The 13,085-nt window shown below is 40.1% G+C and overlaps 1 protein-coding gene across 1 annotated transcript in view; it reads left to right on the top strand.

Annotated features, from left to right (window-relative positions):
- LOC110150743 (fatty acid desaturase 2-like protein FADS2B) overlaps positions 1–13,085 on the top strand; it is a 38,343-nt gene that overhangs the window by 13,631 nt on the left and 11,627 nt on the right. The window contains exons 3-5 of the mRNA XM_070473716.1: positions 3,730–3,927; positions 6,473–6,574; positions 9,814–9,939. Coding sequence (XP_070329817.1) covers positions 3,730–3,927; positions 6,473–6,574; positions 9,814–9,939 — 426 coding nt within the window. The remainder of the gene's footprint in view (positions 1–3,729; positions 3,928–6,472; positions 6,575–9,813; positions 9,940–13,085) is intronic.

Below are 13,085 nucleotides of genomic sequence, written 5' to 3'. Positions count from 1 at the left end.
CAGCCTTGATGTACTCCTTTCCGAATTTGGAATCACTCCATTGTTCCATGTCTAGTTGTAACTGTTGCTTCTTGACCTGCATACAGGTTGTTCAGGAGGCAGATAAGGCATTCTGGTATTCCCACCTATTGAAGAATTTTCCTCAGTTTGTTGCGATCCACATGGTCAAAGACTTTAGCATAGTCAATGAAGCAGAAGTAGATGTCTTTTGGAATTCTCTTGCTTTCTCTATGATACAACAGATGTTAGTAATTTGATTGCTGGTTCCTCTGCCTTTTCTAAATCGAGCTTGTACATCTGGAAGTTCTCAGTTCACATACTGTTGAAGCCTAGCTTGGAGAATTTTAAGCATTACTTTGCTAACATGTGAAATGAGTGCAATTGTGCAGAAGTCTGAACATCCTTTGGCATTGCCTTTCTTTTGGATTGGAATGAAAATTGATTTTTCAAGTCCTGTGGCCACTGCTGAGTTTTCCAAATTTGCTAGCATATTGAGTGCAGCACTTTCACAGCATCATCTTTTAGGATTTGAAATAGCTCAGCTGGAATTCCATCACCTCCACTAGCTTTGTTGATAGTGATGCTTCCTAAGACCCACTTGACTTCACACTCCAGCATGTCTGGCTCTTGGTGAGTGATCACAGCACCATCGTGGTTATCTAGGTCATTAAGATCTTTTTTGTATAGTTCTACTCTGTATTATTGCCACCTCTTCTTGATATCTTCTGCTTCTGTTAGGTCCATATGGTTTCTGTCCTTTATTGTGCCCATCTTTGTATGAAATTTTCCCTTGGTATCTCTAATTTTTGTGAAAAGATCTCCAGTCTTTCCCATTCTATTGTTTTCTTCTATTTCGTTGCACTGATCACTGAGGAAGGCTTTCTTATCTCTACTTGCTATTCTCTGGAACTCTGCATTCAGATGTGTATATCTTTCTTTTTCTCCTTTGTCTTTCACTTCTCTTCTTTTCTCAGCTATTTGTAAGGCCTCCTCAGATACCACTTGGCCATTTTGCATTTATTTTCCAGGGGGATGATTTTAATCACTACCTTCAGTACAATGTTATGAACCTCTGTCCATAGTTCTTCAGGCACTGTCTATCAGATCTTATACCTTGAATCTATTTCTCATTTCCACTGTATAACTGCAAGGGATTTACTTCAGGTCATACCTGAATGGCCTAGTGGTTTTCCCTACTTTGTTCAATTTAAGTCTGAATTTTGCAATAAGGAATTCATGATCTGAACCACAATCAGCCCCCAGTCATGTTTTTACTGACTATATAGAGCTTCTCCATCTTTGGCTGCAAAGAATATAATCAATCTGATTTCAGTATTGACCATCTGGTGATGTCCATGTGTAGACTCATCTATTATGTTGTTGGAAGAGGGTGTTTGTCATGACCAGTTAGTTCTCTTGGCAAAACTCTGTTAGCCTTTGCCCAGTTTCCTTTTGTACTCCAAGGCAAAGCTTGCCTGCTACTCCAGGTATCTTTTGACTTCCTACTTTTGCATTCCAATCCCCTATGATGAAAGAAAGCTAAGCACTGAAGAACGGATGCGTTTGAACTGTGGTGTTGGAGAAGACTCTTGAGAGTCTCTTGGACTTCAAGGAGATCCAACCAGTCCATCCTAAAGGAGATCAGTCCTGAATATTCATTAGAAGGACTGATGCTGAAGCTGAAAGTGTGATACTTTGGCCACCTGATGCAAAGAACTGACTTATTTGAAAAGACCCTGATGCTGGGATAGATTGAAGGCAGAAGAGAAGGGGACAAGAGAGGATGAGATGGTTGGATGACATCACTGACTAAATGGACATGAGTTTGATTAAGCTCCAGAAGTTGGTGATGGACAGGAAAGCCTAGTGTGTAGCAGTCCATTGGGTCGCAGAGTTGGACACAACTGATTGACTGAACTGAACTGATGATGAAAAGGACATCTTTTTTGCTATTAATTCTAGAAGGTCTTTTAGGTCTTCAGAGAACCATCCAACTTCAACTTCTTCAGCATTAGTGGTCAGGGCACAGACTTGGATTACTCTGATATTGAATGGTTTCCCTTGGGAATGAACAGAAATCATCTTTCATTTTTTATTTTGCACCCAAGTACTGTATTTCGGACTCTTTTGTTGACTAGCACACTTGTGTGATCTATTAAAGTTATCTATGGCCACCAGAATTCCGATGTTCATGGGGCCTCTAGAGATGAGACCATCCAGACTTTTCCCAGGGATTGGATCATTTAAAAGTTTTATCAGTGAATTTTTAAACGAATTTTCTTGCTTCTAGGATTATGTTCATAGCTCTTTTTTTATCATTATTTCAAATTTCTCTTCTCTTTTACATCTGAACAGTCCAGTTTTCATTGTTGTACCCTGGTCACTTTCTCAGCAGTCTGAGTTTCAAACCCATTATAGTTATTAAGCTAAGAAGATATTTCTTCCCAGGCCTTTCACTGACTCTTGAGTATGATGTACAAGTTCATAAATCAGTGCTAGCACTTGACCTACATACATAAGCACAGTGCATCTACACAGAATCAGGACTCCTTCAACCAATGGACACACACACTAATACCACAGGAGACCCTGTCTTATTCCTGTAGAGCTTCTGAGCATCTCACAGGACATTCATCCTTTGAGCTAATCTAAGTGAACTCTGTCATTCATAAAGAAGTCTTTTGCACACGCTAAAGACTGGCAGATTGATATGCCAGTCATAAAGCCACTGCCTGGGCTTAGGATACCTACTTACCTGAGCAACCGTGACAAGAAAAGAAATGAATATTGTGATAAGCGAGCCACTTATCTATGTTATCAGCTGATAACATAGAAAGTAACACAGATCCATGTAGATAGCAAAGTTCCCCAAAGTATAATCAGAGATCAAACAACACATTAATTTTAAAAGGCAACTATTATTAATAGATATACACTTCTACATATAAAACAGACAAACAACAAAAACCTACTGTTTGTCAGGGATCTATATTCTGTATGTCATAATGGCCTAGAATGGAACAGACTCTGAAGAAACAACATACACACACACACACACACACACACACACATATATATATATATTATTTGCTGTACACCTGAAACCAATACAACATTGTTAATCAACTAAGGTTCAATAAATTTTTTTGTTTTGAAAAGTAGAAAATGACTTTGGGGGCAGCCCAGTCATTAAGACTTCTCCTTTCAATGCAGTGGGTGCAGGTTTGATCCCTCATCAGGGAACCAAGATCTCACATGCCTCACAGCCAAAAAAAAAAAAAAAAAAAACCATAAAATAAAAGCAATATTGTCACAAATTCAATAAAGACTTCAAAAGAAATGATCTGCATCAAAAAATTTTTTAATTAATCAGTTTTAAAAAGAGAATTGTTAGAGATATGTATCTCTTCATTGAAACCCCCACCCCACCCCCCAAAAAAGAAGTAAAGTATAAGTCCCATAACAACTTGAGGACACTTTACAATGACTACTCATCTGCCTCTTCTCCAGAAAAAAAATTTTCGTAGCTTGTTTTAAGCATTTTGCTTCTATGTTAATTTAAGATTTGTTTTTTGTTTAAATTATGCCTAATTATATTTATTAAATAAATCAATATCTATTCATAAAATTAAGGTATCATACATTGATAAAATGGATTAATAATTATGTCCATCTGTGCTCCCTCTCCGCTGAAGGAACTAATTCCTTTCTTGCATGTTTATCTCACAGTCCCGGTTGGTGGAAGATTTCCAAGAACTGCGGAAGACATTAGAGACCATGAATTTGTTCAATGCCAACCTGGGGTTCTTCTTCCTTCACCTCGCCCAGGTCTTGATTTTGGAAGCCCTGGCTTGGGTAATAGTGTGGCATTTTGGCAGTGGCTGGCTTGTCACAATATTCATTTCTTGTCTTCTCACGGTTGCTCAGGTAAGTAGGCGTCCTAAACCCAGGCAGCGGCTCTATGGGAAGCCTCAGAATTTTTTCTTCCCTCTTTACACTGGTGTCAGCGGCCGCCTGGCACTTCCTGGCAAGCTACTCATCAGTGTCTGACACCAGCAAGTTATCAAAACCCACTGGGCCCCAGTTCTCTCATCTGTAATATGGGGTAACAATTTTTTTATGGAAATATTCTAAAAAAACTAAACAAGTTACTCTGTAGAGTACCTAGCACAGAGACTGGCATGTGGTAAATATCCTTGGCAGTTGCTACCCGTTGCCCAATATTATCCACACAATGTCAGTAACTGGAGTTCTGTTCTAGACCGTGTAACCTTTGCCTTTATCTTTCATTCATTAAAAAACCAACATTTTTAATGGTTGTTCAATGATTTTATCAAGACTATATGCACATACGTGAACTTATTTTTTTTCTTTTTAATCACTCAGTTGTTTCCAACTTTTTTAGACCCCATGGACTGTAACCTGCCAGGTTCCTCTGTCCATGGATTTATTCAGGCAAGAATACTGGAGTAGGATGCCATTCCCTTTACCAGGGAATCTTCCAGACCCAGGGATCAAATCCTAGTCTCCCACATTACAGGCAGATTCTTTACCATCTTAGCCACCATGAAGCAAGGAAGCCCCACATACAGTTCAGTTCAGTTCAGTGCAGTCGCTCAGTCGTATCTGAGTCTTTGTGACCCCATGAATAGCAACACGCCAGGGCTCCCTGTCCATCACCAACTCCCGGAGTTTACTCAAACTCTTGCCCATCAAGTCAGTGATGCCATCCAGCCATCTCATCCTCTGCTGTCCCCTTCTCCTCCTGCCCCCAATCCCTCCTAGCATCGGGGTCTTTTCCAGTGAGTCAACTCTTTGCATGAGGTAGACAAACTATTGGAGTTTCAGCTTCAGCATCAGTTCTTCCAATGAACACCCAGGACTGATCTCCTTTAAGATGGACTAGTTGGATCTCCTTGCAGTCCCAGGGACTCTCAAGAGTCTTCTCCAACACGATAGTTCAAAAGCATCAATTTTTCAGTGCTCGGCTTTCCTCACAGCCCAACTCTCACATCCATACATGATCACTGGAAAAACCACAGCCTTGACCAGATGCACCTTTGTTGGCAAAGTAATGTCTCTGCTTTTTAATATGCTATCTAGGTTGGTCATCACTTTCCTTCCAAGGAGTAAGCGTCTTTGAATTTCATGGCTGCAATCACCATCTGCAGTGATTTTGGAGCCCAAAAAAATAAAGTCTGACACTGTTTCCACTGTCTCCCCATCTATTTCCCATGAAGTGATGGAACCAGATATCATGATCTTAGTTTTCTGAATGTTGAGCTTTAAGCCAACTTTTTCACTCTCCTCTTTCACTTTCATCAAGAGGCCCTTTAGTTCTTCTTCACTTTCTGCCATAAGGGTGGTGTCATCTGCATATCTGAGGTTATTGATATTTCCCCCGGCATTAATTCATACCTATATGTATGTATCTATATATGTGTGTGTGTGTATGTGTGTGTATTCACTATTTATACATGCTGTTTCACAATAAAAGAATCTACTTAAAATGTGTTATATATATATATGTATCTTTAAAAAAATTCCCTGAGACCCAAGCCAAAAGCCTCCCACTTCACCAATGCTTATCAATACACCAGTCTATGAAGAGAGTCTATTTATTATCCCATGATAATAGGATCAAGTATTCTGCCAGAAATGGCAATCAGCAACTGGCGTGTAGCAGCACAATTGATAAATCCTTTGAATGAAGCACAGATCTCTGAAGAGGGCCTTCTATGCCCACAACACTGTATTGTGGACACAAAGGGAAACGCACCTGACCTTGTACTTGGGCAGCAGTCATCCAACAGAGGAGATGGTCATTTAAATATCTAGACATGATACAAGGCAGAAGGGAAAGAAACAAGCATGTGCTGCTGGAGCAGAAAGAGGCATCTAATTCTAATTGAGGCAATTGGGGATGATTTCATGGAGAATTAACATCAATGGTAATTACAAAATTTTATATGCTAATTTTTTTCTTGAAAAGTCAACCTGCTTTATTCTTTGAGAAGCAAATTTTGGAATCAAGAAAGGAAACAAATACTTGTTTGACTGCTTAGGATTATCAGGAATTTTACATGTATTTTGCCTGCAAGACAGCTGAATGAGCAAGGTATAATATTATAATCCCTGCTTCTCAGACAAAGATCTCAGTTCAGAGCCACCGACTAGCTTACCAAGAGTTGTATAACTTGTAAAGTGGTGAAGGACAGTTCAGAACCCTAGCCAGCCTGACTCCAAAGGCATCCTCCTTCCAGTCCACACTGGACGATTCTGACAGTGGAGAGAACATTCTAGGCGTCGAGAGCCACCTGTGCAAAGGTACAGGGACGGGAAAGCACTCAGCAAGTGTGACAGATACAGAGATCGCCACTGTTCTCATGGGGTCCTGAACCCACCAGCGGGCCCACTTACTGCTTTCTTCTTTCTTTGTCAACTTCTCTGACTGCAACCCTGTCTCTTCCAGGCTCAGTGTTCATTTCTGCAGCATGACATGGGACACCTATCCATATTTAAGAAGGCCAAGTGGAACCGCCTGATGCAAACATTTCTGATGGGTCATCTCAAGGTACAGAATGTTCTAGAGACTATGATAGGATTCTGAAAGTCATTTCACTAAGCAGTGGTTTCTACATACGCTTAGCAGCAAACATTTTTAGCACACACCCCAAAAGTAAATGTAAATATACAAACAATGTAGTGACTATATATATATAAGTATATAGATAGATAGACAGATATAGATATAGATATAACATAACATCATAACATATATGCTAAAATTAGAATTTTAACTGTTTAGGAGGAAAGGTTTATTTTTTATTAAGAAGTTCTGTTTTTTTCTTAGCCAATAAACTATTTGGCCCAATCCCTGGTAGACTATTAAAGAACCACCTCTCAGGAGATATACCTATAAAGTCATGAGTAGGGATATTCTTAGAAGGGGTCTGGACATGTACCTCTGGGAGGCTACGGGAATCCAGCCAACCATTTTAGCCCTGGGAGGACCATGTATAAATAAAACAAAAGATGCAGAATAGAGAAAAGTTTAACAAAAGAGAGAAACCACAGGAAGTTAGACGGCTCTGTTTAAGAGTTGAGGGCTGCAAAACCCAGACTGCCGGAAAAAGCAGGGGCAGTTGGCCTTACCCCCCTCACATGTGCTCCAGGAGGCAGGCACACTGTCCTATGCACCCCTGAGATGCAGCGCCTAGCAGAGTGCCTCACACGCAGTAGGCCTTCCATAAGCATCTGTGGAATGCATGAAGGAGTGGATGGAAGAATGGAATGAGGGATGGAAACCTGACAACACGACAAGGATTGGTGAAAGTTGGTTTCAGCCCTGGCTCTGATAGCACTCACTGTGCAACCGTAAACAAGTCAGATTCCATCTCTGGCTCTCAGTGTTTTCATCTCTAAAATTAGGACTTTAACTGGATCTCAGCTTTTCTATGATGTTCTAGGATTTGGTGAGAATGCAAATGACAGAATGATCTCTGTTCATTTCCAAGGCAAACCATTCAGTATCACAGTAATCCAAGTCTAGCTAACTCTGCTAGCCTTTGCCCTGCTTCATTTTGTACTCCATTTCGGTATTCTTGCCTTGATAACCCCATGAACAGTATGAAATGGCAAAAAGATATGACAGTGAAAGATGAACTCCCAAGTCAGTAGGTATCCAATGTGCTACTGGAGAAGAGTGGAGAAATAACTCCAGCAAGAATGAAGAGATGGAGCCAAAGTGAAAACAACACCAAGCTATGGATATGACTGGTGGTGGAAGTAAAGTCCAACGCTGTTAAGAGCAATATTGCATAGGAACCGGGAATGTTAGGTCCATGAATCAAGGAGAATTGGAAGTGGTCAAACAGAAGATGGCAAGAGTGAACATTGACATTTTAGGAATCAGTGAACTAAAATGGACTGGAATGGGTGAATTTAATTCAGATGACCATTATATCTACGACTGTGGGCAAAAATCCCTTAGAAGAAATGAAGTAGCCATCATAGTCAAGAGAAGAGTCCAAAATGCAGTACTTGGATGCAATCTCAAAAATGAAAGCACTATCTCTGTTTATTTCCAAGGCAAATCATTCAATATCACAGTAATCGAAGTCTATGCCCCAAACACTAATGCCAAAGAAGCTGAAGTTGAATGGTTCTATGAAGACCTATAAGACCTTCTAGAACTAACACCCAAAAAAAATGCCCTTTTCATTATAGCGGACTGGAATGCAAAAGTAGGAAATCAAGAGACACCTGGAGTAACAGGCAACTTCGGCCTTGGAGTACAGAATGAAGCAGGGCAAAGGCCAAAAGAATTTTGCCAAGAGAACACACTGGTCACAGCAAACACCCTCTTCCAACATTATTACTTCTGTATATATTCCAAATATTTTCACTTTAACATGAAAGAAATATAAAAATTATTAATATAGTTTACATTTCTTTTTTAATCCTGAGGCTTTGAATCTAGTATGTATTATATACTCACACAGCCTGCCTCAGTTTGAGTGCTCAGATGCTCAGTGGCCACACATAGATAATGGCTACTCTATTGAGCACTGCAGATCTAAAATATGTATTGATCAATTTTTGAGAGATGTCAGATATGCAATAAAAACTATGACTATTGCTTATTTTTCTATAAATGATTAACATAATAGGGGAAGGGAAGAGAAATTGAATATCTCAATATGCCAACATTCTACTTACAGCATCTCATGTCTCCTCACACAACCCATCAGGTAAATGTCATTATATTATACTATATTTACTGAAGAAGAAGTTGAACATCAAAGGGTAGATAATTTTCCCAAACCACACAGAAGCATTTATACACCCAGTGGATGCAACTAAGTTGATGTGCTTCCAAATACTTTTCTCTGTTAAAACATTCGGATATTCACTGGAAGATAGAAAAGCCCAAACAACTTAATCAGAGGTGATATGAGCTTGGCATAAACTAAAATGCTTTTATTGTCACTTATATTTAATGAGATCATTGAAGCTTGAACATGTGATGATCAGAGGCAAGCCCCCATAGGAGATGACTTCAGATCCATGACTCTTTAAAATATTCATTGAAGTAGGAACCCTGGGGCCATTTCCCTCCCAGAACTAATTAGTTTTAGGGCTGAAGATTCTTTATTTATAAAATAAGAAGTGTACTCTCTGCTCTACCTATTTCATATTTCTTTTTAAAAGGAGGACAATAAAAAGAAAGATGGAAAGACATTTCAATGGTTTTTATTCTTCTTCATTATCAGGAGTTGTTTTACGCTGGAATTTGTGTTCCTGGGTAAGATAATTATTCACTGGTAGGCTTTTAAAACCTCTAGCTAATGAATCATTCTGTGACCCAGGCATGAGGGACAGCATGTTCCAGGAATCCATATCTTAATTAAACTTTAGAGATGTAGGCAGAAAACTCTGATTGTTACTATTCATGCACTAGTCATGTCCAACTCATTCCGATCCCATGAATGCAGCACACCAGGCTTCCCTGTCCTTCACCAGTTCATAAAGTTTGCTCAGACTCATGTCCATTGAGTCAGTGATGCCATCCAACTATCTCATGTTCTGTCATCCCCTTTTCCTCCCGCCTTCAATCTTTCCCAGCATCAGGGCCTTTTCCATTGAGTTGGCTCTTCACATCAGGTGGCCAGTATTTTGGAGCTTCAGCTTCAGCATCAGTCTTTCCAATGAATATTCAGGGTTGATTTTCTTTAGTTTTGGAAAACTCTGATAATGAAAGATATTTCAGGAGAGAAATCTTACAGCTAATGAATGTTCTCTTCTCCTCAGGGCCTATCTGCAAAATGGTGGAATAACCGGCACTTCCAACACCATGTCAAAACAAACATCTACCCCAAAGACCCGGATATTGATGTAGGCCCCCTTTTTGTTATTGGAGATTTACAACCTGTCAAGGTATGTTTAGAAATCCTAAGCACTAGAGAAATGTTTCAGGAAGTGGTTCTTGGAAAGGTCTACACCTTTGTCTTGAGGAGATCAGGCTGGAGATTCTGACTTCAAGCATGATTTCAGAGCATCTCTTCTTCTTTTAAGTCCAGGATATAGATTTTAAATAAGTGAATCTGGTATTGAAATAAAAGAATAAAATGTGGAATGAATGACTAAATGATCTTAAAAGTCTTTCAGGCTAAATCACTCATAGAAGGCATGGTAGAACACTCAACAAGTGCTAAATCACAAGACGTCTACATATGTCAACTAATTCTAGCTGTTGGAAGAAACTAAGTTGTTATTTTTATTTCTATGTTCATTTTGGTTCATTTTCACATGAAACTCAGCTCAAATGCCTCATAACACACTTAGGACCTCATCTCTAATTCAGACCTCTTAAGCAACAGAAAAAGGAAGACAAACTCCAGAATGTCTCAGCTGTTGACTTTCTTAAACCTCAGCTTAAAAACCAGCATGTAAGGATTAGTACCAAGATTTTTAGAGTCTGCTTTCAACATAGAAGGTATAAGGATAACCACAGAAAGGTATGTTTCCTTGAGAGGAAATGAAGGATCCTGAGAATTAAGTGCTTAGGCAGAGGCTCTATCGCCTTCTGGAAGAATTTAGGAGCTTTCTAACAACAAAGGAGTGTAGCTTGGTCAGTTGCTGTGTCGACTTTGTGGTAACCAGAATAGTGCAACTTTCTCAAAATAGGTTTTCCCAGTTTGGGAAGACAACCTTCTTCCAATTAGGAGAAAAAGTCTCCTGCCAAGATATAAAGAAAGAAAGAAAGAAACCTTGACTGTAGTCTTCAGTCAGTTGTTCTTCACCATGACTCCACAAACAAGTCAGAGCTCTCTAAAGTTTCTGAACTCCTGCAGTGAATCGCTCAGTCATGTCTGACTCTTTGAGGCCCTATGGATTGTAGCCCACCAGGCTCCTCCACCCATGAGATTTTCCAGGCAAGAATGCTGGAGTGGGCTGTCATTTCCCGCTGCAGGGATCCAACCTGGGTCTCCCACATTGCAAGCAGACTCTTTACAATCTGAGCCACCAGGAAATCCCTGCGAACTCCTTGGCTGATCGCTAAACCTATGACATTTTGACTTCTCTCCTCATTCCCTCACAGCAATGGAGATTTGTCTCACTGGAGTTCATGAGGCAGCCTGACTTCCCCCAGAAGTCCTTTCTGTAGAACTGTATCCAGTTCACATGCTGCCTCTTCACAGAGGATGGAGACATCATCACTTCTCCACCATTCTAGAGGCATATCCCTCGAGCCTTAGGTTCTGTATACTTTAATTTCAAAGCAACTGCACAACACATTACTTAAAATCATTTAATCTCTAAAATTCAGTTGTTTCACAACAAAACTAATAAGGATAAGCCCTAAACATTTCTGTTCTTCCCATTTTACTGTCAGTTTGTACCATGTTCTTCAAATATTCATTCCTTCAACAAGTATTAATTAAATCCTGTAGGGGCCAGGTCCTGTGTTCATACTCTGGAAAAGTTAGACTTCTCCTTTGGAACAATACTCAAAAATCAATCCTTCACCTATATTAGCCAACCCTCCAAAATTTCCCACCAACTCCCTCTTTCAAGTTTCAGTTCAGTTCAGTTCAGTTCAGTCGCTCAGTAGCAGCCGACTCTTTGTGACCGCATGAACCACAGCATGCCAGGCATCGCTGTCCATCACCAACTCCCAGAGTCCACCCAAACCCATGTCCATTGAGTTGGTGACCCCATCCAACCATCTCATCTTCTGTCATCCCCTTCTCCTTCCCTCAATCTTTCCCAGCAACAGGGTCTTTTCAAATGAGTCAGCTCTTCGCGTGAGGTGGCCAAAGTATTGGAGTTTCAGCTTCAACATCAGTCCTTCCAATGAACACCCAGGACCGATTTCCTTTAGGATGGACTGGTTGGATCTCCTTGCAGTCCCAGGGTCTCTCAAGAGTCTTCTCCAACACCAAAGTTCCAAAGCATCAGTTCTTTGGTGCTCAGCTTTCTGTATAGTCCAACTCTCACATCCATACATGACCACTGGAAAAACCATAGCCTTGACTAGACGGACCTTTGTTGACAAATTGATGTCTCTGCTTTTTAATATGCTGTCTAGGTTGGTCATAACTTTCCTTACAAGGAGTAAGCATCTTTTACTTTCATAATTGCAATCACCATCTGCAGCGATTTTGGAGCCCAAAAAAATAAAGTCAGCCACTGTTTCTACTGTTCCCCAATCTATTTGCCATGAGGGATGGGACAGGATGCCATGATCTTAGTTTTCTGAATGTAGAGCTTTAAGTCAACTTTTTCACTCTCCTCTTTCACTTTCATCAAGAAGCCCTTTAGTTCCTCTTTACTTTCTACCATAAGGGTGGTGTCATCTGCATATCTGAGGTTATTGAAATTTCTCCTGAAAATCTTGATTCAAGCTTGTGCTTCCTCCAGCCCAACATTTCTCATGATGTACTCTGCATACAAGTTAAATAAGCAGGGTGACAATATACAGCCTTGACGTACTCCTTTTCCTATTTGGAACCAGTCTGCTTTTCCATGTCCAGTTCTAACTGTTGCTTCCTGACCTGCATACAGGTTTCTCAAGAGGCAGGTCAGGTAGTCTGGTATTCCCATCTCTTTCAGTATTTTCCACAGTTTATTGTGATCTACACAGTCAAGGGCTTTGGCATAGTCAATAAATCAGAAATAGATGATTTTTGGAACTCTCTTGCTTTTTTGATGATCCAGCAGATATTGGCAATTTGATATCTGGTTCCTCTGCCTTTTCTAAAACCAGCTTGAACATCTGGAAGTTCATGGTTCATGTATTGCTGAAGCCTGGCTTGGAGAATTTGAGCATTACTTTACTAGTGTGTGAGATGAGTGCAATTGTGTGGTAGTTTGAGCATTCTTCGGCATTTCCTTTCTTTGGGATTGGAATGAAAACTGACCTTTTCCAGTCCTGTGACCATTGCTGAGTTTTCTAAATTTGCTGACATATTGAGTGCAGCACTTTCACAGCATCATCTGTTAGGATTTGAAATACCTCAACTGGAATTCCATCACCTCGACTAGCTTTGTTTGTAGTTTCCTACCACTTAAAACCAGAT

The sequence above is a fragment of the Odocoileus virginianus genome, chromosome 10 (genome assembly GCF_023699985.2).
Source record: "Odocoileus virginianus isolate 20LAN1187 ecotype Illinois chromosome 10, Ovbor_1.2, whole genome shotgun sequence".
Taxonomy (NCBI): domain Eukaryota; kingdom Metazoa; phylum Chordata; class Mammalia; order Artiodactyla; family Cervidae; genus Odocoileus; species Odocoileus virginianus.
Note: the sequence above shows the minus strand (reverse complement) of the source record. Positions and strands in the feature narration are given on the sequence as shown.